Source organism: Aulonocara stuartgranti, assembly GCF_965226115.1.
Source record: "Aulonocara stuartgranti genome assembly, chromosome: 16".
In the NCBI taxonomy this organism is placed as follows: domain Eukaryota; kingdom Metazoa; phylum Chordata; class Actinopteri; order Cichliformes; family Cichlidae; genus Aulonocara; species Aulonocara stuartgranti.
In genome coordinates this window covers 24,187,866-24,204,175 of record NC_138952.1, presented here as the reverse complement: position 1 = coordinate 24,204,175, position 16,310 = coordinate 24,187,866, and the positions used below count along the sequence as shown (strand labels likewise).

General features: G+C 39.4%; 3 protein-coding genes across 3 annotated transcripts in view; 1 reads left to right on the top strand and 2 right to left on the bottom strand.

Annotated features, from left to right (window-relative positions):
* The window catches only part of fgf14 (fibroblast growth factor 14), a gene marked incomplete at its 5' end in the record, with an annotated part of 327,598 nt that overhangs the window by 156,098 nt on the left and 155,190 nt on the right, over positions 1–16,310 (top strand). The window lies entirely within an intron of this gene.
* On the bottom strand, positions 516–7,150 carry asmtl (acetylserotonin O-methyltransferase-like). The gene is given in 17 exon segments (XM_082508308.1): positions 516–723; positions 726–752; positions 755–844; positions 1,244–1,366; positions 1,502–1,642; positions 1,728–1,860; positions 1,939–2,129; positions 2,236–2,398; positions 3,795–3,992; positions 4,063–4,390; positions 4,716–4,824; positions 5,041–5,105; positions 5,195–5,259; positions 5,354–5,401; positions 5,483–5,614; positions 6,185–6,295; positions 6,991–7,150. Coding segments are annotated over 17 exon segments (2,061 nt in total). The 5' UTR covers positions 7,045–7,150; the 3' UTR covers positions 516–640.
* Positions 11,319–15,855, bottom strand: p2ry8 (P2Y receptor family member 8). Its single transcript, XM_082508492.1, has 3 exons — positions 15,271–15,855; positions 13,331–13,644; positions 11,319–12,987 (listed from the first exon to the last, which is right to left on the bottom strand). The coding sequence occupies exons 2-3, from the start codon at positions 13,615–13,617 to the stop codon at positions 12,288–12,290; spliced, it is 987 nt and encodes a 328-aa protein (XP_082364618.1). The 5' UTR covers positions 13,618–13,644; positions 15,271–15,855; the 3' UTR covers positions 11,319–12,287.

The following is a 16,310-nucleotide window of genomic DNA, read 5'->3' as shown; positions in this document are numbered from 1 at the left end:
AAGGGTTTGCAAAGGATACCTTTATTTTAGTAGTAATTTATAAGGGCTCTAATGCATTATACCAAAGAAGTAGCAGGCTCAAACTGGCAGCCACGGTTTCTCTACTCCACACAATAGCATAAAATATATTTTATAACACAACAAATCCTGTTGTATTCAACATACTCTGAATTAGCTCCACCCTAACCAGGTTTAAAAAATTAAATACTTTTTTTAACCCATGTTTAAAGCTTGACATTTTCATGAACCGGATATTTTTTTTTTTAATGTGGTATCACCATTTCTACATGCCAGTGCTTCTTCAAGCAAACGAACACGAACAAAGCCCCCGTGTATTGTGGTAAAATGATTGAAAGCCACAATGATTTGTTTGCAAAGTTTAAATGCATGTTAATGGTTATGAAAGCTTTAGGGTAACACAGACCTCCGTGTTTCTCAACAATTCAGCGATCTTACAGGTGAGAATTTAAAACACATTCAGGATTATAAGTGTGTAAAGAGCACACATGAAACACTTTAAAACAAAGACGTCTTTTATTGGTTATCAGCTAGCTTGTTTTAAAGAACCACAAAAAAACAGTCCTGATTTTGGCAACGGTTACCTACAGCATACACCAAAATGTATACTGTGCATGTAGTGTTAAGCTTTGATGCACAGCATGGCATCCAGGAGGTTGTCTGTATGTCTGATATGCGCTGTGATGAAACCGTGGCTCTTCAAAGCAGGCTATATTCAGTTGCGCTCCTCTGTTTCCCTCGCTCATGCTAAGGGCCTGCAGCAGCCCACGACTGGGGCCCCTTCTGTCTTCATCCAGGAAGATCTCGCTTAGCAGGAGTCCACAGCCTAGCAACATGAAACATAAGCAGACACAGAACATCAGAGAACAGATTTGTACTCCCTTTTCGCTCTTTACATTATGTTTCCACAAAAAAGTATTGCATAAGCAAGGCAGCACTCTGACTTGGCTTTAAGCCTTCGTCTTTTTCAACACTGAGCTCTTTGCAACAGCGGTTCAGAACAAAGACATTGTTAAACCCAAACTAACCAGCACCTATCGTTTTAGCACAGCATGAGAATCAATCGGTCAAATCAGTTTCAAGCATCTGCAGAAAAAGAGCTTTTGAAGAATGAGAATATTATACTCAGCATTAACAATATGCTTTCTGTTTGAAGCAATGTTTGGCTGACATTCACTGTTCAGTAAAGATAAGTACTCATATGAGTGAATATAGCTTTACAAACCTGCTGTGCATGCATCTGCGATTTTACTCAGCAGTATATGCACTTTCTCATCAGGCAGGTCATGAAGAATCCTCGCCAGGATATACAAGTCTGCTTTGGGTAATTCGTCTTTTAAAAAGTCTCCTGATCATAAAGAAAGTGAAAAAAAGCCCTCAAATTAATCACAGATTGAGCGGAATTTGTTGGCATCTGTCACTCTGTCTAATATGATCCAAACAATCTTTCAGTCACAATTTTCAGTGTCACAAAACAACTGACCTGCTACAAATGATACCCTGTTGTCTGGGTGCTGTGGATGGAAAAATTCATTCAACTCGACAACAGCAGGTAAGTCAAACACTGTTACAGACAATCCAGGATGAGCTTCGGCGAATTCATAAGCCAAGGCACCGGTGCACCCTGAGACAGTGAATTAAGACAAAAGATGTAGAGCAGTGGTTTCATATTCAGTGACAAGCTGTAACGTTTTGCATTCTTTTCTTACCTCCGAGATCACAGGCTGACTTATAGGTGGAGAGGTCAAATGCCGTTGCTATGGTTTTCCCTGTAATTTTTGCAATGTTGTGCATGGCCTTCATGAATCTCAGTTTGCCTTCCCGACTGCTGGAGGAAGTTTCCTTTAAAGAGAGAAGGTGAGTTTGAATATGCTCTCACCAGCACCGCAGATATATGACACAGAAATCAGAGATAGCCACCTGAAGCATTTGCTTGCTAAAGGCCTTCTCACGCTGGCTGGTGCCCTCCTGCACAGCACTCTCAAGGTGGGAGAAAAGTGGCCACATGGTTTCGTTACAGTGCTGGAGGTAGCCATGCAGTGAACACGGGGCATCTGACCTCAGAAAATCTGTGGCCAGATCTGCGTTCTCATACACTGGCTTTTGGCATGCTAACAACAGAGTGACAGCAAGATATTTCCAAATTAAGTATTAAATGCCTGCTGCTGAAGGCAAGGGAAAAATATCATGATGCAATTAATAAGAGAGCTGGCTAACCTTTCTCTATACTCTTCAACAATCCCAGAGATACACAGGCTTCCAGCAGACATTCGGTCCCCTTTGCAGATGCTTTGATCTCCTGGGCCACCTGTGCTGCATCCAGCCCAGGCCGGCTATGTAGCAGGTCAAACAAACACAACTTGGATGCTGTAAAAAGTGCCTGCAATGTTTTTGGAAAAGTAGAAGGGAATGCAGAAACAAAGTTAGCTTTTTTTCCCCTTTTATGTTGATGTGAGATTGTTGTTAACGAAAAGCATATGCTTCCTGGTTCTTCAAATAGTAACACAAACATTTCTATTCATAGCAAAGTGCATGATTTACTGTATTCCACTACAGCTGCATACCAGTGAGCTACCATCTCAACTAAAAACTATTGTTCTCTAGTTCATTATTTACTTTATTTTCTTTAGAGACAGACAACAAGATCAGCAACAATCTGTGTGCTAAATGTAAAAAAAGTAAACAGAGTTTGCTGATGTTTCCCACATCCAGCTCATAGTTATGGATGAATGAACTGGATTTATTCCACGCATTAAATAACACATTATGATTGCCTGTAAAGGTTTGATAACTATAACTTAAGGTGTTATTGTGATCACTTTTTCTATTTTTTCACATTTTACCACAATCATTCAGAATATTCAGGACTTAGAAAGCCTCGCTTGATTTGATAGGCGTAAGCCAAAGCAGTTCAGGACCTGAGAGGAACTTCTCCTTTCTACTGACAATGACTTTCACAAACAGATTTAGCAAACACAGCAGTAATCTTCTACTGTGCAGTGCCACCTTCTCAAAGTGGAAACTTGTGAACTTTAGCCTGACAGTCTCGTAAGCAACTAAAGCAACATCTGGGTAAGACAGTCATTTGAAAAGCTGGACTATTCAAACTGAGATTTTTGACAGCAACCACCAAATGTTTATCTGGAAGAAACTAAAATAAGCAGCATTTAATGGAAGAAGAGCAACTTGCCCGCTGTTAAATACAAATATGTGGGTGGAAAGACTGAGATTTAGTGATGTGTGGGAACTGGTACCACAGGAAACACTCTGCACATGTGAATGTATTGCACTACATATCAAACTTTAAATGCAATTGTTCCAGTTTTGTTTACCAAAAGGTTTTTAATTCCCTTCTTTTAACGTCGAAAACCCAGAAATGTGTTTTAGCTCAATATTTTGCACAAACCTGTATTTATTATTTGCTTAAATCTGTGTCCTCAAGATTTGTGGTCACCTTAAGCTTCACAGGCAACTTGCAGGGAAACAGGAAGTCACATAAACGTATCAAGAAATATGTCAGCACATGTCTCTGTGCAAAACCACCGCAGATTGGTTTCACTGATTTGCTTGTATAGAGTGGAAGCTTTATTTTGCAAAAATAGTGAGCTTTGGATGCAGTTAACTCAAGACAACTCAAGGTTTTAAGCTGAGCTACGTTACTCATTACATCTTGTGGAAGCCAACTACACAAAGAACAAACACATAAAGTTGACATTTTTTCTGTAACAGGTCTTTTACAGAAAGGACTTTTTTTTTTATACAAAGGCACTGATTACCTTTGAGGCTTTGAATCCATCCATCAGTTCACAGATTCGCTCCAAGTCTCCTCTTGTAGGTTCAGTCACCTGCCCTCTCCTTGTTATCGATGGTAATGTTGCATTGTCATGAAGCTTGACCTTCCTGTTGTCTGTATGTTTAGACGTGCTATTGACCAATGTCTGTGAACTTTCATTTTCACTGTCTTCTCTTTTTACCTATGGGAAGATTTTCTATAAATAGTGTCAAAAGGCGACAGATTTTTGTTATAGAGTTATAAAAACAAACCTTAAGGGCAGGACTGGCTGTGGGGGTGATCTGGGTGTGGAGTCTTTGAATGTCACAGGGGCTGCTTGGTCTGCGAACGGATGAGTTGTGGCTGGGCAGAGCTTGTGAGCTGGAGGGGGGCTGGGTGGGTACTGAGATGGGAAGATTGTCGCTGCAGCTTGGAAGGGTAGACGTGCTTTTCAAAGAGGAAGTACAAAAATTGTAAATAAGGTCTAGCTGTTTGCAGAAGTGGTTGAGGGGAAAACCCACAACATTGAGAAAGTCTCCATGGACATACTCGACCAGCATGCCACCCAGAGCCTGAATACCATAGCCACCAGCCTTGTCCCTGAGACACACACAGAAAGGTTTCACTTGTACAAACACATGTAGGCAAAGATCAATAAACACATACTGTAAATGATCAGCTGTTTACTGGATGCATTCTGCAACAGTTTCACACTATTTCTGAACTGAGCAGAATTGTCATAGTTTGCTGACTCGTGTCAAATGGGACAAGGCAAACACAGCTGGAACAAAATCAGGCATCAAAGTCCAAAAAGCAACAAGTTCATGAAACTCACAAGCAGTTAAATGACCTCCATTGATCGAATACTTAGAAAGAGTCAACAATAACTGTTACAAATGTGAAAAGTTAAAAAGATCACACTTACATGGGCTCACCACTATTGATGTACTCCCATAGCATATCTTCTGAGAGATCAGCAAACTTCACTTTAGTTTCTTCGTAGAAATCTACCAGCTGGTAATCGACTTCTTCATCTTGAAGGCAGCATTGAAGAAATGAAAAAAAGAGTCGCAAGACAGAATTGCCCAATAAATGTCTTCTACATATTTATGGCAGAAATGTTTCCCTTACTATTTTTGCTTAAAACATCTGTGCTAGTGATCTGTAATAGGGAACTGCTTCTTTCTGAATTTCTTTCATTTTACAGAAAAATAAAGTACAAGTGTGACAGTTTCTGAGTCTGTACTTACTTTCTTTTTCATGGCAGAGGACAATAGCTACACCAGTGAACACACTGTGCTCTTTACCACTCAAACTGGAAGAGAAAGACAAAATCACCATGATATCTTTTTCCATTTTATGGTTTTTTAATGTTAACTCTGAATGTTTCCCATTGACACAGACCTTGACAGCATCCTATAAGCATCATGTTTGTCCACTGGTTTCTCCAGAATCATGCCATCTACAGTCTGTGAAATAAACAGTTGGCTAGAGTGAATAAAGAAAAACTTTACAGTAGCCATTAAGAAAATGCATTTGCTTTTGTGCTTTTTTCTGTCTTACCACAATTGTGTCAGCCCCAATAACTATATCTGGAGTCTTCAGGTGTTTCTAAAGTAAATCAAGACAAAGTGTGATGACATCTGACTGAATAAATTCTATTATTTGTCATAAAAAAGTAGCTTATCTTACAAAGGGCATCCTCCTGGCTACCTCCAGGGCCTTTTGCTTGGCTGTCTCAACAGCATACTCATGAGGTGCTTTGAAAAGCCCTTTATCGAGGGTTTCCTTAAACCAGGACGGCACAACCTCGAAACGTAAACCCTGACAGATAAGAGGGCAAAGCAAACAAAACACTTGTTATATTTAATAGGACTTACGCCACTCTTATCAGATTTACCAACCTATGAAAAATCCAGTCAGTATGGGTTTCTTAAATCAATAATCCTTTAAATTAAGTTTAAAGTAGTTCCTTCAGTGAACTAGCTATACATGTTTTTATTTGACATGGCTTTTCTAGCTGTGTCAAATAAATAAATTTGTACCCAATGATTGATTTGAACTGTTATTTTTTCTAAATTTTGCTCTGTAAATCTGCTCTCTTAATGTGGATTTGTCTGCTTTTTATACTTTAATACAACTGCTAATTTTTAACCAACACCATAAAACTGCCATGTTTTAAAGAACTTAAAAATCAAATGTCTTCTCCCTTTTTCCTTCTATTTCACCCATTATAATGAACCAGACTACATGCTAGGGATGATGATGAGATGATTTTTTACCTACTAGGGTTTTACACATTTACACTCAGTCCTATTGTGCAAACTCAAACTACATTCTGTGAATATACGGAATAATAAGGAATAACAAGGGAATAATCAGGAAAACGCATACTGCACTGCGGAGAATCTCAAGTCTTCTAGGAGAAGCGCTGGCCAGCACAACCAGTTTACCAGCAAGCTTGGAAATGACTGGGTTCAGCACCATGGTGGCCTTTAGGTCGAACTGCCAACAAGGTGAACAGAGTTAAACATTACAGATGTGTCCTCTGCGGCTCCCTTATATCAGAGCTAATTTTATCATAACATGAAATTAGCTCTGATATTTTAAAAAAAAATATTATTTATGTATTTTACAGGATCCAACTTGTGTTTGTAAACTGTATTTTAAGATTTAAAGAAAGAACAATTCTCGCCTCTGAGCATATATAACACGAGGATGTATTGTGTTCACGCACAATTAACAATGACCTTAAAGAATACAGTGAGCACTTTAGAGAAATCCCCACTCAGTTGCGTAAAATCTTAGCAAATAATTTATTGCATAAAGTCAGCAAATAAAGACAACTTCATATTTCAGGAAGCATCAGGCGTAAGTAGCATAGCATTACACAACAGGTTTATTTTACACAAGTAAGACATTGACAGCGTTATGAAACTCGACGAACACAGTTCACAACACTAAAGATCTGCTTTAATTACTCTGCTGTTAGCAACACTAATTCATTTGAGCTAACTTGTGCTAGTTTGCGGCGTTTAAAGCTGCGGAGCGAGAAGAAAGAGGAAAGAAATTAACCACGAGTGAACAAAATGTTACTGCAACGTTTGGCGACCAAGTTCACCCCAAAGTGACATGGTTAAAATCTCTCATGTGTTCACTATTATACTATAGTACATGTATATAGCAGCTGTCCTTCTTACCTGTACAACTCGGGGAAACTGACAGCAGGACCCGCCTGCTGCGTCACGACGCATGCGTGATGACGTAAGTGTGACGTAAATGACGTAGGCGTCTCGAAGAAACGCACACCAGTTCCACCAGTAAACTACTGCTACTACTTACGACTACTGCTACTCAGGGCTGGACTGGGACAAAAAAAAAAAAAAAACAGCCTAGGCATTTTGACTAGTGACCGGCCCACCATGGCATTATAGGAAAAGTCATAAAGCCTTTATAATAAACTTAAACCTACACCATCTTCCCAATTCTGGTATTCTAAACAGTACTTAGCAAAAATATAAAACAACCTAATTTATAATTACATATACCCAGAGATGGGCAGTAACGCGTTACTGTAATCTAATTACAGTAAAGTAAGGGATTACTATTGCAAAAACGGTAATTCGATTACCGTTACTTTCCCGTAGGAACGCTGCGTTACTGCGTTACTAAAACCGTGATTTTTTTGCAAGAATGTCTCATGACAGTGACGTAAGTGAGTGCGACGTTTGTGACAACAGCTGTGTGCAGATCAACAATGGATCATATATCGAGTACGGAGAGAGTATGAGCATGCAGCGTTTAAAACGTGGAAGTACTGACCTTACTTTGAGTTTGATTCCATAAAAAGTGACAAAAACATTAGTGTCCATTGTGCGTGGGAAGAAAACTTCTTTTTACACCGAAAAAAACCCTAAACAAGCTCCGAGTGCACAACGATGTAATGGGAAATTCACAGAGAAACTCGCGGATTCTTCACCTGACCGCTGCGCACACCTGCACCAGAGCACACCTCCGCCTACCTCACTCCTGCTTTACAGGTGAAAATAGAGCAACAGGACCGCTAGTCTTTGATTTTATTTATATTCTGCTGTGTTTTACTTGCATCTATTTGAAAGACTGAGTGTAAACACAAAAAATATTTTATTTTATGTGCTGGAACGTGCAGAAAATAGGTTTAAATGTTAAACTACTTTCTTCAAGCCAGAGAATGTTGCATATAATTTAATTTTTGCTTGATGCATAAAGTTAAAAGATTAAAACTGATAAAACAAGTTTTAAAAAAGAGACTTTTCCATTTGATTACATTTTGTATGATGGATTATGCAGAAAAAGTAGAATTGGGCTGACAGATCTATCGCTTTATCACCTATTCAGGTTGTAAATCGTGTTTTTAAAAAGTAGCTAAGTAACTAAGTAATTAATTACTTTTGAAAATAAGTAATCAGTAAAGTAACTGGATTACTTTTTGGGGAAGTAATCAGTAATTAGTTACTGATTACTTTTTTCAAGTAACTTGACCAACACTGCATATACCTAACTAATAGGGTTGCCAACTCCCAGGAAAAAAAGAAAAGAAAAAAAAATAGGGAACCACTCCCCCACCCTCTGCCTCAAGATGCTTAATTGACAAAACCAATTTTAATTGAATGCACATATAAAACAAATGCACAGAAATCTATTATTTTTCTCCAGTAATCAAATAGATTCAACATCTTTCTTCAACAGAATTGCAGATTGCACAGATGGTACCTTTCCAAAGGAAAGAATACAATCCGGTCCTTAAGTGATGACATGACGAATCCTACTTCCGGGCCTAAAGTAGTCTGCGTTTAATATGGCTTTTGTGTTGTTAACATGTTTAATGTTATGTATTTTCTTCTATTTAATCTCAAAAAGCTCCTAAAACAGTCAGTGATCACTGTTGACCTCCCTCGGCTTTTATTACCGCTAATCATTTATTTAAGCTCAGTTTTTAAAACCTTAGGATGTAACTACAGCCCAGCCCATGCAGTAGTATATGAATGACTAACCTCGTATTATGGATGGATTATCTCAGTTGTTCTCCTGGCTGAAGTTTGGTCCTTTTACAGCATCCTGCCATGCGATTACATTTGTTCCTGACCACCGAGAACACTCACGTTAACTTAACTTTTATCGAGTGGAAAAAAAGTTAGCTTGTTTATATTATGCTGTGTCGCTAGCGGTCACGTAGCACATCATTATATACCAGCTAGCCAAACTTCAGTAACCCTACAAACCTCACTGCTGTTTAGTTTTCTGTCTTCACTAATGTTGGAAGTGATAGCAGAGCTGTACGTTTTAATTTGTTTCCAAAACCCCGCAGTCAGGACATGCTATATTGTATTTAGATAGAAGCTAGCGAGCTAACTTCCTGCTAACTTCTAACTCCGTTAAATGTCATAAATTCCGTTTTCATGGATGCCTGGATGTTAAATTCAATTGTTACACCTGGTAGAGCAGAACGCTGATCATTTTATTAAAGATGACAGACTTTAGACAGTTTTTCAACTCTCAGTAATGCCATAGTGATCGTTTGATATATGGACCTGCAGCGGAGTTTAGGCCCAGACACGGCTAGTGACGTCAGACTTAACGACCAGATAGGGCTTTGGAGTTGACGTAACGCCGCAATGCATTGTGGGAGCGCGGCGCCATTTGAGAAGGCCACGAATCAAAACAAACACACTGTGTTGGAAGGACGACTTCCAGAACCATGCTCAAAATCAGCTCAAAAGTCAAAGGACTGTATCGAGACAGATTGCGCCCGGACGCCAAGAGACGGTACTTGGAAAAAATAGCGTGCACTGGTAATGTGGACCCGTATGAAATACGGCAGTGGAGTAGAAACCCTGAAGACCTACCGCCATTGTCCTACCCTGATACCTTCTCGTACCTTTTTTGTGGAGTCAGTGCATACACCGCGAATCATTTTCGGAATTATAAATCCCTGGAGGCGCACATCTAATTCACAAACGGTTGGGTACAAGAGTTGGCCGCTTTTGAGCCTCCACGTTGTGAGTACGTTGACCATATGACCAAGATACAGCCAGAGGTTGCACATAACATTGACTTCTCCTCAGCAGCTGCCCCAAAAATTCCTCTAGAAGAAAAGATAAACACACCGTCCGAAAAAAAAGGCAAATTCCACTCACTACTCTGGAGAAGTTGTCACCGATAAGCTACTCCATAAACAGAACACAGTTCTGCTGCATCACACATTAAGATGTTTGTTCTAATTTTCTATGACCTCAGCGCATTGAAATTAAAACTAAAAGCCTATAAAGAGCAATATGAATTTCTTTAGAATTTGAATGAAAATGTCGGGAGCACACCAACAAAAAATGATGGCAGAGAACTCGATATCAGCTCATCTCACCGCTGCCAACCAAGCCTGATGTTCACGTTTGGTAACATCAGATACATGAGATCCCTCATGTTGCTTTCAGGAGGGGAAACGATAAAAAGAGAGCCCATTTTCCAGCTTATTCCCTTCTCGATCGTGCGATCTAACATTGCAACCGACAACATAGCAAGTACGAGCCATAGCTGATGTTCCCGTGTGCTTTCGCCCCTGTAGCCCTTTGTTTGGCCTACTAAGATGGCGGCTCGACCAAAAATCGTGGCCACGCCCCCTCCCGTGACATCACGCTCCAAAGCCCTATAACTTACTAGGGTATATGCTAACCTTAATACTTACTGAATACAATAATGGATTTTTATACATTTTAAATCAGATGAAAACTTTGGTTGTAAGATTCAGATAAATATTTAATAAAAGCTAGACATAAGAATAAGAAAGAAAAGTATTTCTTTGTGCCCCCCTTTCCCTGTTAATGCCCTACCTGCCCCCCTGGCAAAACTTTGCTAGACCCGTCCCTGCACAGTTACCAGCTGTCAGCTACAAAGGATCCTGGTGTTATTTGTCTCTCAGCAACAGTTCATAACTTCCCTTCAACCTAAAATGTAAACCTGTTTCTCCATCACCTGTTCATCTGTGATGATTCAGTAAGGACATCTCCTGGTTTCATCTTCATGTTTCCCTCTCACCACATATCCAAACAGACATCATGACCAGCAGCTTTTATAGCTGTGGCTCCAGCAAACATCAGCTGATACTAGAAATTAATATTAAATAAATGCTAGCAACAGCTGATCAAGCTTCAACGTGCTGCTGTTGTTTAATGCGACCTCCGCTGGTTTCCTCTTTCTGGCGCAGAGAGAAAAGCTGATCACTGATCAGTTTCATGATTGAATTAGTAACTTTCTAGCTGAAGTAGTACGGGACAAATCGCGTTCCTTCTCACCTCAACTTTAAAGTTCGACCTCCTCGGCTGTAATTGGTCCAGCCCAGAGTCGATCATGACCAACTGGCCAATCCACCACCATTCATTTATACCATTAAAAAAAAAGAAAAGAAATAAAACCCCATCGGCCCATTAAAACGAAAAATCAGGAGCGGCCAGTCCAGCCTTGCTACTACTAATAATAAAATAAGTAATAGTAATAATAATAACAATTTTATTTATATTATGGAAGAAACTGAGACACACATGTGTATGTATATATATATATATATATATATATATATATACATATATATATATACACACACACACACACACACACGTGTGTCTATATATATATACATAGACACACGTGTGTGTATATATATACACACACAGTACAGAGAGAAGGTATTTAAAAAAAATAATGAGATACATTGTTACAAAGTCAAAAACAGTGCGGCTCATACAACATATTTGATTTATGCTACATAATTGCACATGCTACATATATTCTAAAAACAACTGTTATATGAATGTTTGTTAAAATATAGATATATACATATAAACTACATCATTAAAACTACCTGCATAAGATTGTGTAGATCCCTATCAGTCAGCCAAACCACTTCTGATGCAGTGGCACAAGGACAAGGGACTCCTGGGGTGTCCTGTGGGTTGTGGCACCAGGCTTTTGCCAGAAACTCTTTGTGCCCGAGTGATTGTGGGGGTCTGTCTTTTGTGGATTGGGATTATTCCAGCTCATGATCAGATTTCTGTCTGGCTTGGAAAATCCACTTAACAAATCCTGCATTTGTTAAAGTCAGATCAGAAATAATAAGGGGAAACAGGGTTTTCCACCTATGACAAATGTGCTTTGTAATGAGGTGATGGATTCTTTAAAATAAATAGAAAGCTAATGCAGGGATGATAACTAGTTACCCAAGACACACAGCTGCTCTTCATGTTCATTTATTCTGTTATACACACACACAAAGAAAAAACAAACAAAAAAACCCCAACTGGCACAAATGATTTTGAGATTTGACTCAAGACAAAGAGCTTCTCTGACTCAGAGTAACCCGCTCTGACTTCCTTTCTGAAGTCTTTCTTCCCCTTTGACCCATTCTCGCTCTATGCTGTGGTGATTGTGGTTTCAAAAACACCTTTCTCTGTGCTCATTCTTGACCTCACTGCGCAGAGTACAAAGTCTCTTTATTTTCCATCTTCATTGAATCTCCACTGCTCAAACTCTGCAGATGTATTATCTCTCTCAGCTTTTGTCTGAAGTCCTTACATGCAAAGTAGTAAATGAATGGGTCGAGGCAGCTATTTAGACAGCTGAAGCACAGAGACAGCTTGTAGGCTGTGTAGATAGACTTCTTATAGTAGAGTCTCAGCACGCTATGTATCAGCAGGAGGATGTTGTTTGGACCAAAGCAGAATGTGAAGACTAAGAGAACAATGACTGCCAGACGGATTGCTCTCTTTTTCTGGGATGTCTTTGAATCACTGGCCAGCTTGCGTATGACACTGATGTAGCAGAATGATGTCACACAGAACGGAAAGAGAAAGAGAACGAAGACCATGCTGAAGAGGAAGGCTGCCCAGGCCGCCATGGATGGAAGCATTTCTGTCTTCAGTATATCAAAACAGGTTGTAATGTTAAGCTGAGGAACGCGATAGGTCAGGTCTGTCGTCATCAGTGGATACAGAGTGCTCAGGACCAAACCCCACATGACGAAGCAGCTGATAAAAGCGATCAGTCTCTTCTTCCTGATCCGCCTGAACAGCATGGGCCTGACAATGCCCAGATAGCGGTCGATACCGATGGCCATCATTGTAAGGATGGAGCAGTACATATTGGAGTAGAAAACGAGGGTCACAAAACTGTAAATGGGAAGAAAGAAAAAACGTTTTCTGTTTAATTGCTGGCTGAAGTAAAAAAATAATCAGTAACAGGTTCAGGAAAATGAAGTGAATCTCGACTACACTTTCGTATATTTTCTATTTAAAGATGTGACTACTTTCACTGTCATAGCATCAAGACTGTCACGCTCTGTCTCCCTTGAAATATCTGTATAAAATCAGTGTAATAGAAGAAAAGCTGTGGCACATGTATATATATACCTTGATATATCTATATAACTTTGTTGTCTTCAACGCAAGTTTTTTCTGCAGATTAATCAATAATCCCCCTGTCCCATTAATGTCCGAGTTTAATAAAAAGTACCTGCACATGTTTGGTCCCAGATTCCATTGATATCCTTGGAGCTGGTAGGAGATCTGAAAGGGCAGAGCAGCACCGAGAGCCATGTCGGTAAGGGTAAGATTTATCATGAAGATGATGGAAGGAGACTTGGGAGAGGTACGGAAGAGGAGAAGCCACATGGACAAGCCATTTCCCACCAAGTTAATGCCGGTGATGAATATGTACAAAATAGAGATAGAGATGGCGGCGCCAGAATTCTGCAGAAAGTTTATCGTGGCGTTGTCTAGTTTGCTGGAATTCACCTTCATGTTTGAAAGCGAGCGGTCTCTCGTCACCTGTGTGCAAGGGTTCAGAAAAGCCTTGTGAGGTTCACAGAAGACAAGTCAGTTTTTTCACAATATACTGGTGGAAGTAAAGAAATGTTATTTACACTCTAAAAATATATATGTTGGATTTACCTAAACAAGCATGCACACCAGTCGCTTAATAAAAAAAGAAATAAAAAATCAAGCAGCTGAAAGTAGCCTCTAATATTACAACGGCAAGTCAGAAATCTTTTTTTAATTTTGAGTGTGAAATATTTACATTTGAGTAAGTCATGTAAATTTAATGTACCCGGCCAAAGTAACCAAGCTTAATTAATGACTCCATTTCACCATTCCTTTGTGCTGTACCCTGTTTGGTTACATGATAACAGCTTTTTGTTAACATCTGAACAGCAGCCATGGATGAGCACACCGAATGGATAAACACCGACACTGCTCTCGCCCACACAAGCATTGGAAACCACATCACTTGTTCCCAACAATGAAAGTGTAAACACAATCTTAACTCAAATGAAAATCACAGCACAACTAAAAAAAGAGAAAAGAAATAAATCAGTGCAGAACTGTCCTGGTGACAAAAGTGTTAAAATCAACTAAACTTAGCACTAGTGTAACATTGCATACACAATTTAAAGTACAGTTGGAGGGATTGTTTGCACTGACAGCTTGCAGCACATCTTGATGTCCTGCATTTCTCATACATCAATATAAATGACTGAGGGAAGAAAAAAACCCTCTCATCCTGTCTGAAGTGCTGTTACAAACAGTATTTTGCTGCAGAAACACGAATGATTGATCTCAAGGTGTGAAACAAATACCTTTGCCCTTATTCCAGGAATCTATTTCTGTGTTGATGTTCGCGTGCGAGCAGCACATGTGTCGGGTGGAGTTTTCACACAGGAAAAAGGTATGCATGATTTGTGGTGCAGAGTGCCAACTGTTGCTATGGCTTATTTTTTTCAATCTTGTGAAATGCTCTGGGGAGCTGATTTGTAACCTGTAGCAAACAATATCCTTAAAAGGCTTAAAACCGTAAACTGAAACTGCGAGACGATGAACGCTACAGCAAAAGCAGTGAATACAAGCACTTTTTCCTCACGCGCCATGGCCCGCATGGCAATCGTGGTGAACAAAGTTACCACATTACAAAGAAAGGTGAAATCTACAGACCACCAACTTTGAGTCATTGAAAGTTTCTTTCAGTTTTAAGCCATGGGAATTACGTTATTACTTCATCGCTGTTACTGTTAGTGACGACAACACCATTTTGGTAACTTACCCTTTTTCATTTCCTGAAAACTATTTCTCATACCACTATAAAGGCACATTTTTACTAATGTGTTCTTCAGAATTATATTTTAACATTACATAAACTCACTCACATTGCCTCTCATGAAATTTGTTCAAACTGTTGTCGCCTCAACGCTGTCGTAATCGTTTCCTTTTTTAACTTTTAACTAAAGCACATGTATTTAAAAAAAACAAAAAACAAAACATCATGTTGAATCTACTATTAGTGAAAAGGTAAAAATGAATACAAACCATCTAAAATAATAACAATAACAACTGGGCTCGTCTTTATTCAGTAACACACTGGGAAATAATGCGTATTGTATACAAGAGCTGAGAACTCACCTTTGCGAACACACGCTGAAGCCACAAGTTGGCATCTGAGTGTCAGTTATAGATGGGTTACAGATATAGGAAGGCTGCTGAGGAAATGGGGGTTTCAACTTACGGTGCCAGAATCGCAGGAAATGGATCATGTGACAATCTTTATCCTACCAACTGCACTAACGGCCACCCATTAGATTCAGTCTTGGAAATTACTTGCAACAAGGCAGACATGTGTGACTCACCTCAAGCTTATGAGCACACGTTTACTTGCCACGTTCCCCCACATGCTCGTCTTATTCCTTCCCATGTTCGCCATAATAACTTCAGCTATGGCGCTCCTGTGTAATCGGTTATTTAGTAAAACATTGTGTGACCGAACTCTACTGAGAGCTTCTAAGAAATGAGACTGGAAATGTAAAAACCCACTATGTTTGTGTACAGATTTATAGTAAACTTCTTAAAGTCTTTGGGAGTTCCCAGAGTGTCATAGTGTCTCTTTCGCTTTTGCTCATTAAGTGAGATTATAAAGAAGAGAGAAGGCATAAAGTAAAACCTGTGACATGTATGCCAGTGTGTGGCGAGGAGGAGGAGGGGGGATAAATTTGAACAAAAACTGAGCAAAAATAACAAAGTTTAAGGACTAAAGACTATAAAGAGGGATCGTGAGAGAGTTTTTAGGTCTGAGGAAATACCAACTGCCACCTTCAACACCTATATGAAAGTGTGAACATATACCCACGAATGTGATATTACAGATGTTAAGAGTCTTGTGAGTGAGAATGCATGTTTTTCGCACGTTCATGAGAATTACAGTGTGTACATGTGTGCTCTTATTCTGCTGGTTTCCTGTTGATTATGATACTTCTGCTTTATCTGGGGGAAAGATGACAAACTGTGTCTGTGAGGATATTCTGAAGAAAGAGCAAAAACAAAATGCATGAGCAACTTTTCTTCAATGTCACTTGCGACCCAGCCTTCAACAGTCTCACTTCACCAACTTTACTCTTCCTGCAACGACCGAATACCAACTATATTCATATGCAAACAGTAATGACTCA